The sequence below is a fragment of the Poecilia formosa genome, unplaced genomic scaffold (genome assembly GCF_000485575.1).
Source record: "Poecilia formosa unplaced genomic scaffold, Poecilia_formosa-5.1.2 Scaffold4, whole genome shotgun sequence".
Taxonomy (NCBI): domain Eukaryota; kingdom Metazoa; phylum Chordata; class Actinopteri; order Cyprinodontiformes; family Poeciliidae; genus Poecilia; species Poecilia formosa.
Window position 1 is genome coordinate 2,788,649 of NW_006799943.1, and position 14,349 is coordinate 2,802,997.

General features: G+C 40.7%; 2 protein-coding genes across 4 annotated transcripts in view; one reads left to right on the forward strand and one right to left on the reverse strand.

Annotated features, from left to right (window-relative positions):
- The window catches only part of mrtfab (myocardin related transcription factor Ab), a 51,736-nt gene extending 44,764 nt beyond the window's left edge, over positions 1 to 6,972 (reverse strand). Inside the window, exons 1-3 of one of the 2 annotated variants that reach the window (XM_016675442.1) lie at positions 6,696 to 6,972; positions 6,041 to 6,105; positions 3,500 to 3,685 (exon numbers count right to left, since the gene is read on the reverse strand). In XM_016675442.1, the coding sequence (XP_016530928.1) occupies positions 3,500 to 3,671 (172 nt within the window). In that variant the 5' untranslated portion in view covers positions 3,672 to 3,685; positions 6,041 to 6,105; positions 6,696 to 6,972. The remainder of the gene's footprint in view (positions 1 to 3,499; positions 3,686 to 6,040; positions 6,106 to 6,695) is intronic. The other variant, XM_007559990.2, reaches the window with a different exon arrangement.
- Positions 242 to 13,441, forward strand: get4 (guided entry of tail-anchored proteins factor 4). 2 transcript variants are annotated; one of them, XM_016675540.1, is made up of 10 exons: positions 242 to 456; positions 9,059 to 9,221; positions 10,045 to 10,123; positions 10,387 to 10,468; positions 10,887 to 11,036; positions 11,644 to 11,782; positions 11,869 to 12,009; positions 12,121 to 12,196; positions 12,312 to 12,384; positions 12,465 to 13,441. In XM_016675540.1, the coding sequence occupies exons 1-10, from the start codon at positions 402 to 404 to the stop codon at positions 12,554 to 12,556; spliced, it is 1,050 nt and encodes a 349-aa protein (XP_016531026.1). In that variant the 5' UTR covers positions 242 to 401; the 3' UTR covers positions 12,557 to 13,441. The 2 variants fall into 2 exon arrangements, with proteins under 2 accessions (XP_016531026.1, XP_016531024.1); XM_016675538.1 differs by lacking the exon at positions 242 to 456 and having other exon boundaries at positions 9,050 to 9,221.
- The last annotated feature ends 908 nt before the right edge of the window (positions 13,442 to 14,349 follow it).

Below are 14,349 nucleotides of genomic sequence, written 5' to 3' on the forward strand. Positions count from 1 at the left end.
TGTTGGTGTTTGGTGGCTGCATGTTGGAGGAGCTCTGTTATGCTAGTTCTGATTAGTTCTTTTTTCTAGACTCTTGTTTCTTTTTTTTTTTTTCCTTTTGGTTGTGGCACTGCATCTTTGGACAATTATTCCCTCTGGTTTTGGATACTGTGCAGCTGGAAGGGTTTATACCCTTACTTTGTTTTATTTTTTTTACTTTCAGACAGTTGTTATGATGCATAACCATGGCAACAAGGAGTTGAAAATGAGGCTTTGTGGGGAAGTTCAAACCGTCTTTTCCATGGATCATAACGGGTAAAGATCGAATTCCAGACTCCGTCGTCACTCTGCCCAGCTTTGTAGCTGAATCTTGGACCCGTTTGCTTCGCCTGCCTGGTCTTCATGATGCCGTTTGTCTACCGATGTTCTCTAACAAACTCCTGAGGTTTGTTAGAACTGAGACCAACAGACACACAGGTGAACTTTATTAATTCTAAAACTTCTGAAAGACTTTGACGGGCAATAATGGATGTTACACTTAAAATTTGAATTTGTAGAACTTTATGAAAGCCATGTCATGTTTACTTTTGCCTCACGTTTATGCAGTATGTCACTTCACTCTGTCAAATGAAATTCTAGCAAAACACGATACAGTTTGCAACTGTGACACAACAAAAATGTCAAGACGCTTAAGGAGTGTAAAAGCATTTACAAGCAACTGCTTGACAGCCCAGAAATGCTTGTGGTTGCCGGGAAAACGGCCCCGCACTCTGAACAGCAGCATCTTCTCAATGAATGAGCTGCAGGAATGCCCGCATCAACTTGTCTGCTCCTGAGTGGTGGAGTAAAGTGCCAGGAATAGTCAGACGACACAATTGGTTGTTTAAATCTGGGAGTGGTGGCCCGAGGCCAACGGAGAACACATCTTTGTGTGAGGAAAATATGATCTAATAACAAGTAGTTACAGCCTGGAATCTTTCTGAATTGTGAGAACAAAACTGCTAATACTCGTCATGTAACCAACTGGAACCCAAATGAGTACGACTGCAGGCTGAAACAACAAGAAGCCAGTGCAGATACTCTTGTATAATGCAAAGATGTGGGAGTGCCTGTAGTCGAATTACACATCAACCCCAGAATCAATCTTTGGAGCGCTCTGCTTATGCAGTGGGATGAGACTGAGACTCTGTGGCAGAAAGAAAGATCTCACTACGCTAAAGACACCAAACTGGAAACACTGGAGGAGCTACTGGTTACAGGATCTCTGAGTTTTCCCTGTAAAGAAACTGATGTCTTCAATTCTACCACAGATCAAACTACAGCAGAAACTGTAGGACCTATAAGGTGACTAAACAGCTGCATGAGCAAGAAATAATAATAATAATAATAATAATAATAAAAACACACAATCACAGTGGGCCAGTTAAAAATGTCCAAAAATGTCTAAATAAAATGAGTAAGTAAATTTTCTTTGCATTAGAGGCAGCTTTGTCCTCCATTGCTGTTTGCACGTCGCTTGTGCATCTGATTTACAGGCGTATCAGAAACGTGGGAACACAAAGGTTCTGGTCAGAACCTTTTGTACATTAAAAAAGCAATTCACTGCCCAAAAATTGATTTAAATTTATCTTAATAGTTTAATTTATTAAAATCAACATGTCTAAGTCCCACCCCAAATAATTTTTAAAATGATTTTTCAAAAATAAACAAAATTTCATAAGATGACCAGGATGTCACAAAAGCCTGTTTCTTAGGCTCTCCACAAAGTGGGAAAGAGTGTAAACAGAAAACTAAGGCAGAGAAATCTTATCTGCATAAGTAAATAAATGCCTGTAAGAAACACAAACAAGAAAAGGATGCTTTAAGGATAGAATGGAAGCCTATTTAGAACCTTAATGTTCTGATCTAAGAGTTTGCTGCCATTTTGAAGCTTTTCAAACAACTTTGCAAGAAAAATATGTCAATAGATGAGCTAAATCAAACAGTGCAACTCCAATACAAGCTGTTCAAATGAAAAACAGTTAGGTTTAAATTTAATCCACTGTTAAGATAAGAGAAGACGATAAGATGAAGTTTATTGTCCAGAAGGAAATTTGTCTTGGGTACAGACTTAAAAACTTTAAAAGTCATCAAACTTCAGCCAAATTTGGCTTCAATGTTCCAGTGTGAATCAATGAATAGAGCCGACTAATCTAACCCGCTACGACTCAGACCAAAGGAAGCTGTTACAAGTCACTGAGAGTCTGGCATGTAGCCTCAAAACTTAGTTATCTCCAGGCACAAAGCAGGCCCACAGAGCGCTGAGTCCAGCAAGCAAACACGCAGCGGCCATTAATCTGCTGCAGCAGGAGGTCGGCACACAGGAGCAAGCTAATTAGGTACAGAAGCTGCTTCGCTCCCTTCTTCTGAGGACTTCAATGCACACACACACCTCCAGTTTCACTCCCTTTTGTTTTACCAGTCTTCAGATGTTCTCTGAGGTGAGGAAATTCTTTCACTATCAAAATAACACATACAGGCGGATGTAGCTTGAACTTCTGCCGTTCAGAAGGTTTTCTAATATAGCGTGCCCTCTAAGAGTCATTATTATCTCTAGAGGAAAAAAAGTTGGTCTGGAAAATCTACCTTTCCAATGACAGAACACATGTTGAATCTTCTTCATGAAACGTAAAAAGCTAAAGTCTGCCAACTTACAATCTTGTTCTTAATCACTATCAGGATAATTGTGGGTGTGATCAGGTTGGGAACAGCTCTGCAGCCACAAACATGCAAATACACACAACACAGCAGAGCCATTGATAGAAGTCTAGAAGGTTCCAGGTGAAAAGGAAATTGTCACTCAGTTCATCCCAGCAGCACAAAAGTTATCCAGAATAGAGAAGGAAGAAGTTTCAGAATGGTCATTTGTGTCATTTATTGTGTTCACGACAAAAATGATAATAAGTATTTGAAAATAAATTACAACAATCAACTGTTCTGGAAATTCATACACATTGTCCTTTTGCTGCTATTTACATTTGAAAAAATGCAAAAACAACCAATCAGAGGCAGGAGGAGGGGCCTAGTGCTGTCAATCAACCTCATGAATGTGCTGCTAAATGTACGAATGGCAGAGAAACAACTCACTTTACAGGAAAACTGTTTATCCGCCATCTTTGGTGGGAATGCTAACTGGCATTAGCATACACGACAGACACCCAAATGGGCATGACTGACAGCGTTAAGCCCCTCCTCCTGCCTCTGATTGGTTGTTTCTATTTGGCACTGGAAGAAGGCAGAGAAGCTTGACTTTTTTCACAGATTATCTGTCTCATATTATATTGTCATGACAGAGTAACAGTTTCAACAAACAGAAATTACACACTGAAGATTTAACACATTGCCCATCACGAATCTAGAATGACTCTTGGCCCAGTCTGCAAGACTTCACAGTTCAAAGTTCAAAAACCCAGACTCCCAAAATGAGACATTTTTAACTAAATGAAAAGAAAAATCAAGATGAAAAACAATTCACACTCACCATTCTTGCGCTCCTGTATCAGCAGCAGATTTGGAGCCGGCTGAAGAGAGAGTTCCTGAAGCTCATTGGTCACCGCTTCACTCTGAGGGCTCGGGGCTGAGCCCGGCTTCCCTGGAACCTCCATGGTTCCAGCACTGGGGTCAGCGCCCTGGAGGGGGTCAAGTGTTGCCATAGTCACAGGATAAACTGGAATAAAACAAAAATTTAAAATGATTAGACATGCACCGAGAAACCGGCTGATGACCGAAACAAAAAATGAATCTGATCTAAATACTGGCACCATTAAATCTCTGAAGGGTGTGCATTTAGTGCTAATAAGTAATTCATATATATTTGTTTAAAAAAATAAATAAATAAAGGTCAAAAGACTTAGAATAAGGGAAGGCAATACTAATAACACATTTTTTATTTAAAGATGCAGTTTGTAAAGTAAGTCCTAACTTGTAAAATACCTGTTTGGAGTACAACAATAAGAAAAAAACGAGAACACGTTAAAGTTTATTCTGATCAAGACCGGATCATATCTAACAGTAACAATGATGCTTATCAAGCAAAAGGCATCCAGACATGTCCAGGAATCTGAGAACTCGTACATTGTGTATCTCTGGGTGTAACTTCTTTAAGACCAGCTGTTCCATTCTTTCATACAAACTCCAACAAAACAGCTGTAGTTTTTAATCAAAGCTCTACTGGATCAGCGAAGAAGTCAGAAGTTTAAACGCATCAAACGGCTACATATCAAAACAATCTGAAACATCCGTTTGTCTCAGCAAGCAAAAAGAGGGATTTTTTTTTGTTTGTTTCCATCAGAGAAAAGACTTCAGCAGAAAAATGATTGGCAAACAATACAATTCCAGGAAACAAAATACCTATGATGTGCTCTCCTTGAAAAACAACGAGGGGAAGAGGAAGACTGAGAGCTGCGGGCCAGGCGCTAACACAGTCATTAGGGGACAATTTGCATTGATTGACCTTGTAAAACTGTTGCTGTTTTTTAAAAAGACAGTTATAAATATCTGTCTGTAAGCTGCTAGTAGCTTTTGTGACATTGCCAAACACTCTTCTGACTTTTTATTATTAAATTATCAATTTTATATTGGCTGTTATACTCTTTATAGCGCTTGACTATACAAATTAAAGTTGTTTTTACATGTTTGACCAAGCTTGTGAAGCCATATGTGTGTTGTAGTGGTGCAGAGTAATCAAATACATCTGTAATTCAGTACATTTATATCTACGTTTTAAAAAAGAAACGATTAAGTCAATTCAGCTCCATTTTTCTGCATCAGCCGATACTGATCCTCAAATATCCGTATCGATATCGGAAGAGAAAAAAAAGTGCGTTCCTTGTCAATTATGAGGTTATCGGTTATTGACCTGAACACTTGAATATGGTCTCCAAACAACAACGTTGTGGCTTACTGTAATAATTTAAATCGCACAGCAAAATTTGTTATGGTGACAGGCCGGACCCCAACCAGAGAACGTTCCTCACCGCAGCATCACTACTCTTCGAAGATAGGAGTTATGACAACAATTTATAATAAAATCTAGTGATTAGTTAGTAAATGCAGCCCACAATAGAGTCCAGGAAGAAAGTCACTGCTGAACACAAACCATAAGTGTGTCCTATTAGCAGACTGACCAGGAAGACGACAGAAAAAACACCTGAAACGAAGTGTTTGGTCTGACGAAACGCTCCAAACACATTTCTGGAACACAGTGTGAAACACGGTGGTGGCAGCATCAAACGCCAACACTGTTTGTTAACAGGAGCTTCTATCTCACACCGATACGTGCAACAAGTGTGGGAGACGAACAAACAGGACAGCTGGTAAATGTTGCCAAGGTTCAAAATGAGACATAATAGCAAACAGTTTTGAGGTTGCAGATTGGTCTCAGATAAAATGTTTCACTCGGTTTACACAGGCGTCGTGTAATGACACGCAAATATGTCGGTTATCCAAATTCCAAACGATGAGGGTTTTTTTTTCCCCCCTATAATTTTCAACTGGCATATCAAGTTAGAGGCTTTTATTGAATTCACTTCATTTAAGGTGATCTGTTAAGAGAGGCTCGGTGTAACATCAGGTTGCCTCATCCTGATTCCCCCCAACAGATGGCTGCTGTTTGAACATGCTCTGCTGCAAAGCGCTGAAGAAAGACACTCACATTCCTCTCCGCACACGCCCACACTAGCCTCTCTGAAATGCATCACAATCACACTGGCAGAATGGAGAAGAAGAAGAAAAAACCCCAAGGTCCTGACAGTCAGTGGTGCAAAAAGAGGCATTATAGGAGCGCCACGCTAAAGGGGGCGCCAAAGAGAGGGCAGAAACAATTTCTAGTATTTTCTGCATTTAACAGCTGTTTGTGCATGTGTGAATAATGTGATACACCTCAGACTGCACATAGTTGCGCCCCTGCTGACAGCTTTGGTTCTTTGAATGTGAAACACAGGAAACCCGATCCCACGAATTACAACAGCTTCCCCAGGTGCAGGATGTGACTCAGATCAACAGATCAGACTTTGCTGCTTACCTGCCTTACAGAAGGTTCAAGAGGGGCTTCTCCATTTCAGCAGGACGAGGCATCCGTGCAGTCAGCTGGAAAAAATACCAGAGAGGATGGTATTAAATATTGTGTTGAGGTCGTTTTTATTATTATTATTATTATTTCCCGTCAGAGCACACTGCGGGTCCTGGTGGGTGTGCTGCGGGATTTGGAGCAGGGAGGCCATGCTGTGCAGAGAAAAGCTCCCTGTGTGCTTAAGAGTGTCTTTTAAAAAAAGAACCGTGACAACTGCTGGAGGAGGAATTCACGCTTCAGGAGGCCTCAGTACATATGTCAGCTGTCACTGACCAAAACACACATACACACAGGCTAAGCTATTGTTAGCCTGTCTGGATGGAAATTCACCCAAACACGCCAGAAATACTATGAAGTCAAGCTGCACGCGAACATCATAATGGCTCACAATTTCTTCCAATAGCAGAAGCAGCTATGTCTGAATCGCTATGAGCTCGCGACTGAACACAGACACCCCGAGTTAGCAAGCTAGCTAGCGCACCATGGCAGACAGACATCCCCGCTAACCGAGAGTTAACATGCTGACCCTCAACTGCATCTTCCCTCCTCCTACCCAACAAACGAGCCACCCGAACAGTCGACATATAACATTTATATGGGCGCTTACTTCATCATGTTTGCCACTTCTGCGCTGAGTGTGAGGGTAAACAGCATCAGCATCACAGCGCTACTTCCGAATCACAAAGGAAACTTTAACCGGAAAACCCTCCTCTGCGTGGGACGCGACGGCCCACTTCCTTCACAGCATCGTTCCCACGGTTTTACTTCAGCTTTATAGCCACGAGAGATATTACAGCGCTTGTGTATAAATGAACGCAATAACTTCCTCTATAAAATATGAGCAATGATTAACTTGAATTGGAAAAGGGGGAGAGGCGCAGAGAGCAAAACAAGCCATCTACTGAGACTTTTCGAGGTATGTCTCCACCTACTGTCAAAGTCAGTGTACTGCAAGATGCACCTATCCGAAATCACTGATATCTATTGTATCAATAGTCAAAATCAGTTCAAAACTCTATAAAGTCCATCCATCCATTTTCTTTACACCCTTGTCCCTTACTGGGGTCGGGAGGGTTGCTGGTGCCTATCTCCAGCTAATGTTCCAGGCAAGAGGCAGGGTACACCCTGGACAGGTTGCCAGTCTGTCACAGGGCAACACAGAGACAAACAACCATGCATACACACACTCACACCTAGGGACAATTTGGAGAGGCCAATTAACCTAACATGTTTTTGGACTGTGGGAGGAAACCAGAGTACCTGGAGAAAACCCACACATGCACAGGGAGAACATGCAAACTCCATGCAGAAAGACTGGGGCTGGGAATCAAACCCAGAACCTTCTTGCTGCAAGGCAACAACTCTACCATCTGTGCCACTGTGCAGCCCACACTCTATAAAGTATTGTTACTGATAAACATTTACTTTTACTATACCCAAACATCATTTAATTCACATATATCATTATCCAAATTAGTACTCTAAAAACAGAAACATGATTGCAGTGTCACTCAGGGACAAAAATCTTAAGTTCTCATGATGATAAAATTGTCCTAAGATCAGAGGTCAGATGCAAATAAGCACAGACTCCACAAAACTGGAAGATTTTATTATTATTATTTTTTTTTATAAAAAAACCATATTAGAAGACAAAATATTGAGAGAAAGTTGAAAACATCACTTACATATATTCATATCTGGGTAACTTATCTACTTATTTTCTAGAGAGAGAGAGAGAGAGAGAGAAAGAGAGATATTTTGTGTTGCGTTAATGCAGATGATCTAAATTCAATTTGAATTCAAAAATACTTTATTGATCCCAAAGGGAAATTAAATATAGCTGTAATTCATAGTAATTAGAGATTATTCAAAGAGGTATTGATATGTGAGCAGGAAAAATCTCCTGTAGCAGTCTGTGTTACAGCAAATTTGAAGAAGCCGCCAACTGAAAACCCTCTGACAATCTCTTAAAGAGGATGCTAAGGACAATAAATATAGAAGGAGGCAAAAACAATTGAAACAAGAATAAAATGTATAATAATAATAATAATAATAATAATCCCTATAGAGTAATAGTTATGTCAGTTCACTAGAAGTCTATCAGATTACAAGTTCCTTTTAAAAAAGCAAACTGAAAGCAGATGTTAAACATACTTGTCATCAAGCCCCGATGTCTATATTGAAAACGTTTCACATGGTTTCTGAGTGGTTAATTTCTGATTAACCAATCAGAAATCATTAACCAATCAGAAATTAAACTGGTTTAAAATGCTATATAAGGGAGCTTTTGGGAATTCTCCCAATGGAAAACCTAACTTGTACAATACAGGAGGACAGCAAAGGGATTTCATAAGACATGGAAACAACTTCTAGACATTTTTCACCCCACAGGGCTGAATTTTACAATTACGTAAAGGATGGCATAGTGACATAGGATGACGTTGTTGTTAGGATGAGACATGCTGTATGTTTATCTGTTCTATTAATTGTTCATATTATGACGGGAGGCAAGTTTCTTTGCATTTCGTATTACCAACAAATGTGTATTTGTTGTGAGAACCTCAATAACATATTATTTTTTAGAAAGCGATACATAATGATAATTTACGTTTATCAAACAGAGAGAGAACTACATAATCACTGTGGAAACAGAACCAGAGATTTAAAAAAATCTATCAATAACGAATATTGTAGTTTGGTAAGCAATATATTTTTGTGTTTTTTCGCGTTTTCATCCTTTTCACACAGTTAATATGTGGTCCCGAGAGAAGGAACAAAGGAGGAATTTGTGTGAATTTTATTTTAACTATCTAAATATTTCTCAAATTGTAATTTAATTCTGTACCTGTCACATGAAAAACAATTTTAAGGGTTTTAAAATTTCAAAACCCTGTTAATACACCGGCTACGGCAGACGAAGAGGGTCATGTTGGTTAAAAGGGTTTGGTCTGTCTGTCAAAGCTACGGTAGTGTGCAGCTGCGGAGGTGCGACCATGGCTGAGCCGGAGTCTCTGAGGTGCTCCAGCGTCAGGAACCGTGGAGGCGTCCAGAGAGTCGAAGGGAAACTTCGAGCCAGCGTAGAAAAAGGAGACTACTATGAAGCTCATCAAATGTACAGAACTTTATTTTTTAGGTGAGTATGGCCTCTGTGCTAGCTGCAGTTTGTAATTGTCAGTTGGCTTCGAGGCCTATCTGTTCCAGATCATTCTGCTGTCAACCCTTTTTTCACCGCTGTTTACATGCGATTGGTTGGATTTCTTGTTGGACCAGCCTAGAAGTGTTTGTTGTTGCGCCTGATTGGACATTCGATCTTTCCGTCTTCAGCAAGTCTATGGCTATTGGCTGGTTTCCTTTTTAGCATAGTGAGCCTGAGAAGGGTGAGGATAGCAGAGTTGTGTTAGCTAAGCTACTGAGATAAGAACATGAGACAGCTGTTTCTGCGTTTCAGTTGAAATAATATAGAGAAAACAAAAAATACAAAGGCAAAACGTTTTTGTTGCCATTACATAAAGGTGATTTGTTGACGGTGGGCAATAGTGTTAGCAATTAGCTAGGTTAGGTAGCCACATTCTGTTATAAAGCATGATGCTAGATGTGTTTATGCTTAGTTTGTTTCTATACAGATTGCTTTCTTAGCTCATAGTCATATTTGTATACTGTGAAAACAGTCTGATTTTATTTAAAAATGTCTCATATTTCCGGTAGTACTAGTTCTGAAAATATAGTCATGTTGAATACAATTTTTTAAACCCCATTATTAAGAAGCCTAATATGATTATTACTTGGTGGTTCCCTATTTCATTTGCTTGACCCTTTGCCTAAAAGATGTCTCACTTGACTGTAGATGGGGAAATGGGCTGCATTACAATTTTAGTACTATGTCAAATATATAAAAGAACACAAAAAGCTTTAAACGATTGAAATGCTTTAACATTATCACTCCTGTCCTCCATCAGGTATATGTCACAGGGAAAACACGCTGAAGCCAGAGAGCTGATGTACAATGGGGCTCTTCTCTTCTTCAGCTACAACCAGGTACAAAATACACAAGGTTCTAAAATGTCTTTGTGACATGCCGCTGCAGCTACATTTGACTTCCTTTAATTTCTTTTATGCACATATATTTAGCCAACAGTGTGGCTAATGCTGTGTGTATTTCACGTAAATTTGCATTTGGGTTGCTCTGGTGTTTTATCTTTTCCACTTCTGTTAGTGGACTGCTGCTGCCTATTTATAGGACCCTTTGTGTGAAAACAGAGTGAAAAAGACGGAGTGGCTTGTTTTTTATTGCTTTTCAGCAAAACAGTGCAGCTGATCTGTCCATGCTGGTGTTGGAGGTTTTGGAGAAGTCCGACACAAAGGTAGAAGATGAAATATTAGGTGAGTTGCAGATTGATCACTCTACCAAATATTTGATGCACCGACTAGTGAGATTTATTTTTAGAGCCGTCTGCTTTTGGCCTATTTTTTTTACTTGCTCCTTTTTTCATTGTGTGAGTGAGAGTCATATGATGCGTACACTAGCAAATAATGATTCCTTAAAGGTAAAAAAATCTTTAAAAAGAAAATTCTTTCAACTGAATTTTAGTTGTGCGTCACATGCATTCAAATCGGCATTAGAAATGTTTCATTTCTTTAGGTCCATTACCACATTTCCGATTCACAAAATTGCATATTAATGATAAATTATATAAAATTAGAGAAAGTTCTTTCTGTTTCTATTTATCTATTTATTTATGTTTTGTAAAATGTCTTCACTGTTGTGGTGTTGTGTGTTTGTATGTGAATTGTGATGCAGAAAATCTGGCCAAGCTGTTCAGCCTGATGGACCCAAACTCTCCAGAGAGAGTTGCATTTGTTTCCAGAGCCTTGAAATGGTCTACAGGAGGATCTGGCAAGTTGGGTCACCCAAAACTCCACCAGCTGCTTGCTGTCATCTTATGGAAAGGTAAATGGCTAATTGTCTTAGCAACTGTGAAGAAAAGGGGTGGCTCAAATATTTGTAGGATGATGGTTTCTTAAAGTCTTCCCTCAGGGTAGAAATGCCGTTTTTATCAGAGATCTTGCAGTGATACCAGCAGCTCCTGGAAGGAAGTCAACTTTTGTAAGTTGACTTTTGTAAGAAGTCAACTTACAAGTGTTGTCATTTGCTCCTCCAAATGTTAATAAAGACGTTGAACAAAGTTTTAACGCAGGGTTTCCCCCAGAAAACCTGCTATGCCCAGTGGTAGGGGCGCTAGGGCAGTCCGGCAGCGGCCGCAGCCACCTTGTTGAGCAAACATGGTAATTGGAAATAATGGCTTGTGAGGCCAATGGGCAGGTGCAGGGATGGCGCCCAGTTCAGTGTGTCAACTATAAACCCAGCTATGAAAAAAAGAACTTATTTAAAATAAACAAACAAAGGTTAGCCTGGTGAGGAGGCAAGTAAAGCCTGGTGGCCCGCCAGGCTTATGAGAAAAACCCTGGTGGCGTTCTGAAACGGTCTTGAATGTCTTGTTTTTGTGTTGCTGTCTATACTGATGACGATGTGCTGTTCCTTTGCCTCGTATGTTTAGAACAAAACTACAGCGAGTCTCGGTATCATTTCCTGCACTCATCTGATGGGGAGGGCTGCGCTCAGATGCTAGTAGAGTATTCATCGTCGCGAGGCTACCGCAGCGAGGTCGACATGTTTGTGGCGCAGGCCGTCCTTCAGTAAGTCACCAGTGACGCCCGCACTGTGAAACAAAGACACGAGGGTTGCTCCTCCGTTTTCATTCTTGTCGGCCTTCCCACTCCAGGTTCCTCTGCCTAAAGAACAAAAACAGCGCTTCCGTGGTGTTCAGCACATACACAGAAAAACACCCGTCCATAGAGAGGGGCCCTCCCTTCGTCCAGCCTCTACTAAACTTTATCTGGTTTCTGCTGCTGGCAGTGGAAGGGTGAGAGCAAGTCTCTTTATACTATTTGTGTTTGTAAGGCTAAATACAGGCTGTGTTTTGGAATGTACTAGAATATTGATGTCTAATAATTAAAGCTGTTTTGTCCTTCAGGGGTAAATTAACAGTTTTCACAGTGTTATGTGAGCAATATCAACCTTCCCTGAAAAGGGATCCCATGTATAATGAGGTAAGTTGATCTGATGTCTCGCACGCTTTAAAAAGTTTGGTAAAACACTCAAACCAGTGACTATCTCAATTTCTCCTTCCTCGTTTCTCTTTCTCTGCACTTGTGGCTGTCCTAGTATCTCGACCGAATAGGACAGCTTTTCTTTGGAGTCCCACCCAAACAGTCTCCATCGTACGGAGGTCTGCTGGGTGAGTCCAACACTGTCTGTACTTTCAGTAAACAATGAGGCTACAGCAGGAGAAGCTGATTAGTGGTTTCCATCTGGCAGGGAATCTGCTGAACAGCCTGATGGGTTCTGGCGAAGAAGACGACGTTGCCGAAGAAGCCCACGAGGACAGCAGCCCCATAGAACTGGACTGAGCCCACAGACCACGACGAGGAGAACAAACGCATAAGGAGAAAACAAATCAGAAGAGGGAAGACCATTCTGCCTCCCTGGTGCCCCTTAGCTAACAGGGTCAGGTCGAGGCGCTGGTCTGCGTTTTCAGAGGCGGGCTGTTTGACAGAAAGTCCCACCATCCCCAAACAGTTCACAGCAAAACCAGAACAATTATCATTCCGCCAAAACATCCCCCGTCGGCTCCTTCTGGACCGAGCGGGCCAAACCGCAACCTCTCCTCCTGTTGAACTGTTGTACGAATACATTTTATCTTTAACCATCTTTTGTTTTTGGTAGTTTGGGACTATTGCTTGCTGTTTTAAGTGTGTATGATGCACAGATAAACTGTCCTCTCCCCGTAACATCCCGCTTCAAGGAGGCTGGAATGATCGGCATCTACGAGGGGAGGACGGCGTCACAAGTGCAACAACCCTGCTCAGTGTAAGGGTTTAGTGAGCTCACTACAGATTTCAAAGTGTTTGGTCGGTCAGCCTCGGAGAGCTCCATCAGGAGTCAAGGTGTAGCTGCCGCTGACCGTTTTTTTTTTTTCCCCAACAAGTGTATTCCGTTATCTCTTCTGTCAGATGTAAATTAAAACATACTTATAGCCATCGCTGTGTGTCAGCGTTTCGCCTCTAATTTCATCGATACACCAGAGATTATGTCACAACTTGAATATCTACAGCCTGCATCATTTCACTCACAATCGTGCCAAGTTCCTGTTTTACGAGTCCATCTGCTGAGTTTGAGCTTTGGGTCATTTTCAAAACCTTTGGTCAGACTTTGCTAAACCTCAAATCTAAACAGTGTTTGATTCACACTGTTTAAAGTCAATCAGTGCAAGTAAAATAAAACACTAAAAAGGCTTGTTGGTCACAAACATGTGTTGTATATCTCTTTTTGGGGATTTGGATCAGAAAAAGACAGGAGCAAAGTTCTGGGTAAAAGTTTGGAGACAGATCAACTTCACGGCTTTGGTTGCGTGGCTCAATTTGCACTGAATGCAGATTGCTATGAAGAGTTGAAATGCAAGTCAACTCTTGCAAAGTAAAAGAACATTAACTTAATGTGTTATTTGTACTGTATGCTGATCCTACCATTGGGTGGGCTGAAGTCATAATTTCACTGACCTTACTACTGACTCAAGGTAAAGGTCTGTTATAACTTCCAGAAAAACACTTTGCATCAAAATGTCTGAGAATATTGCCATCAGATTTTTTCTTAAGTTGGGAAGAAAAAAAAAGGAGTGGGAGTGTTGGTTTAGTTTCTGTGAAGAAAGCCTTACTTTATCTAAGAAACTGGAGAGCCAAGATTATCTTGTTTACTATTGGATTCAGTTGCCACAGGGAACAGAGAGCGCTTGTTGAGGAACGGCAGCAGGCAAGTGTGAATGTTTCTGCACTCTGAGGTGTAAACCTTTGGCCACTGGCCTGGTTCACAAAAGACATAAAAAAAAAAACAATTACTTTTCTCCTAAAAACCAAACACCAAAAAACATCCAGGACACAGTGACAACCTACAAGAAGGACTAGAACTGTACTACAATAGACTGAGGTGAAGGTAATTTATCTGACTGAGGCCTTTTAGAGTGAAGGATTTCTACAATGGGCCCAGAATTATTACAGTAAAAGGATCCTGAGATCTTCCATGTGTAGGGTTGCTTATTAACCTGTACAGGTTCTGTAAAGCTGAGTCATGGAACTGCAAAGGCACAGACAACTGAACAAACATCCTGGAACTAAATGAACTAAATTGTAACTAGCACAGGTAAATA

Excerpts from the sequence above, each read along its gene's own strand:
- get4 (XM_016675540.1), top strand. The coding sequence starts at position 402 with ATGTTCTCTAACAAACTCCTGAGGTTTGTTAGAACTGAGACCAACAGA. Across the intron at positions 457-9,058 it reads TGAGACCAACAGACACACAG|TGTGCAGCTGCGGAGGTGCG; the intron begins GTGAACTTTATT and ends AAGCTACGGTAG. Across the intron at positions 11,037-11,643 it reads TGCTGTCATCTTATGGAAAG|AACAAAACTACAGCGAGTCT; the intron begins GTAAATGGCTAA and ends TCGTATGTTTAG.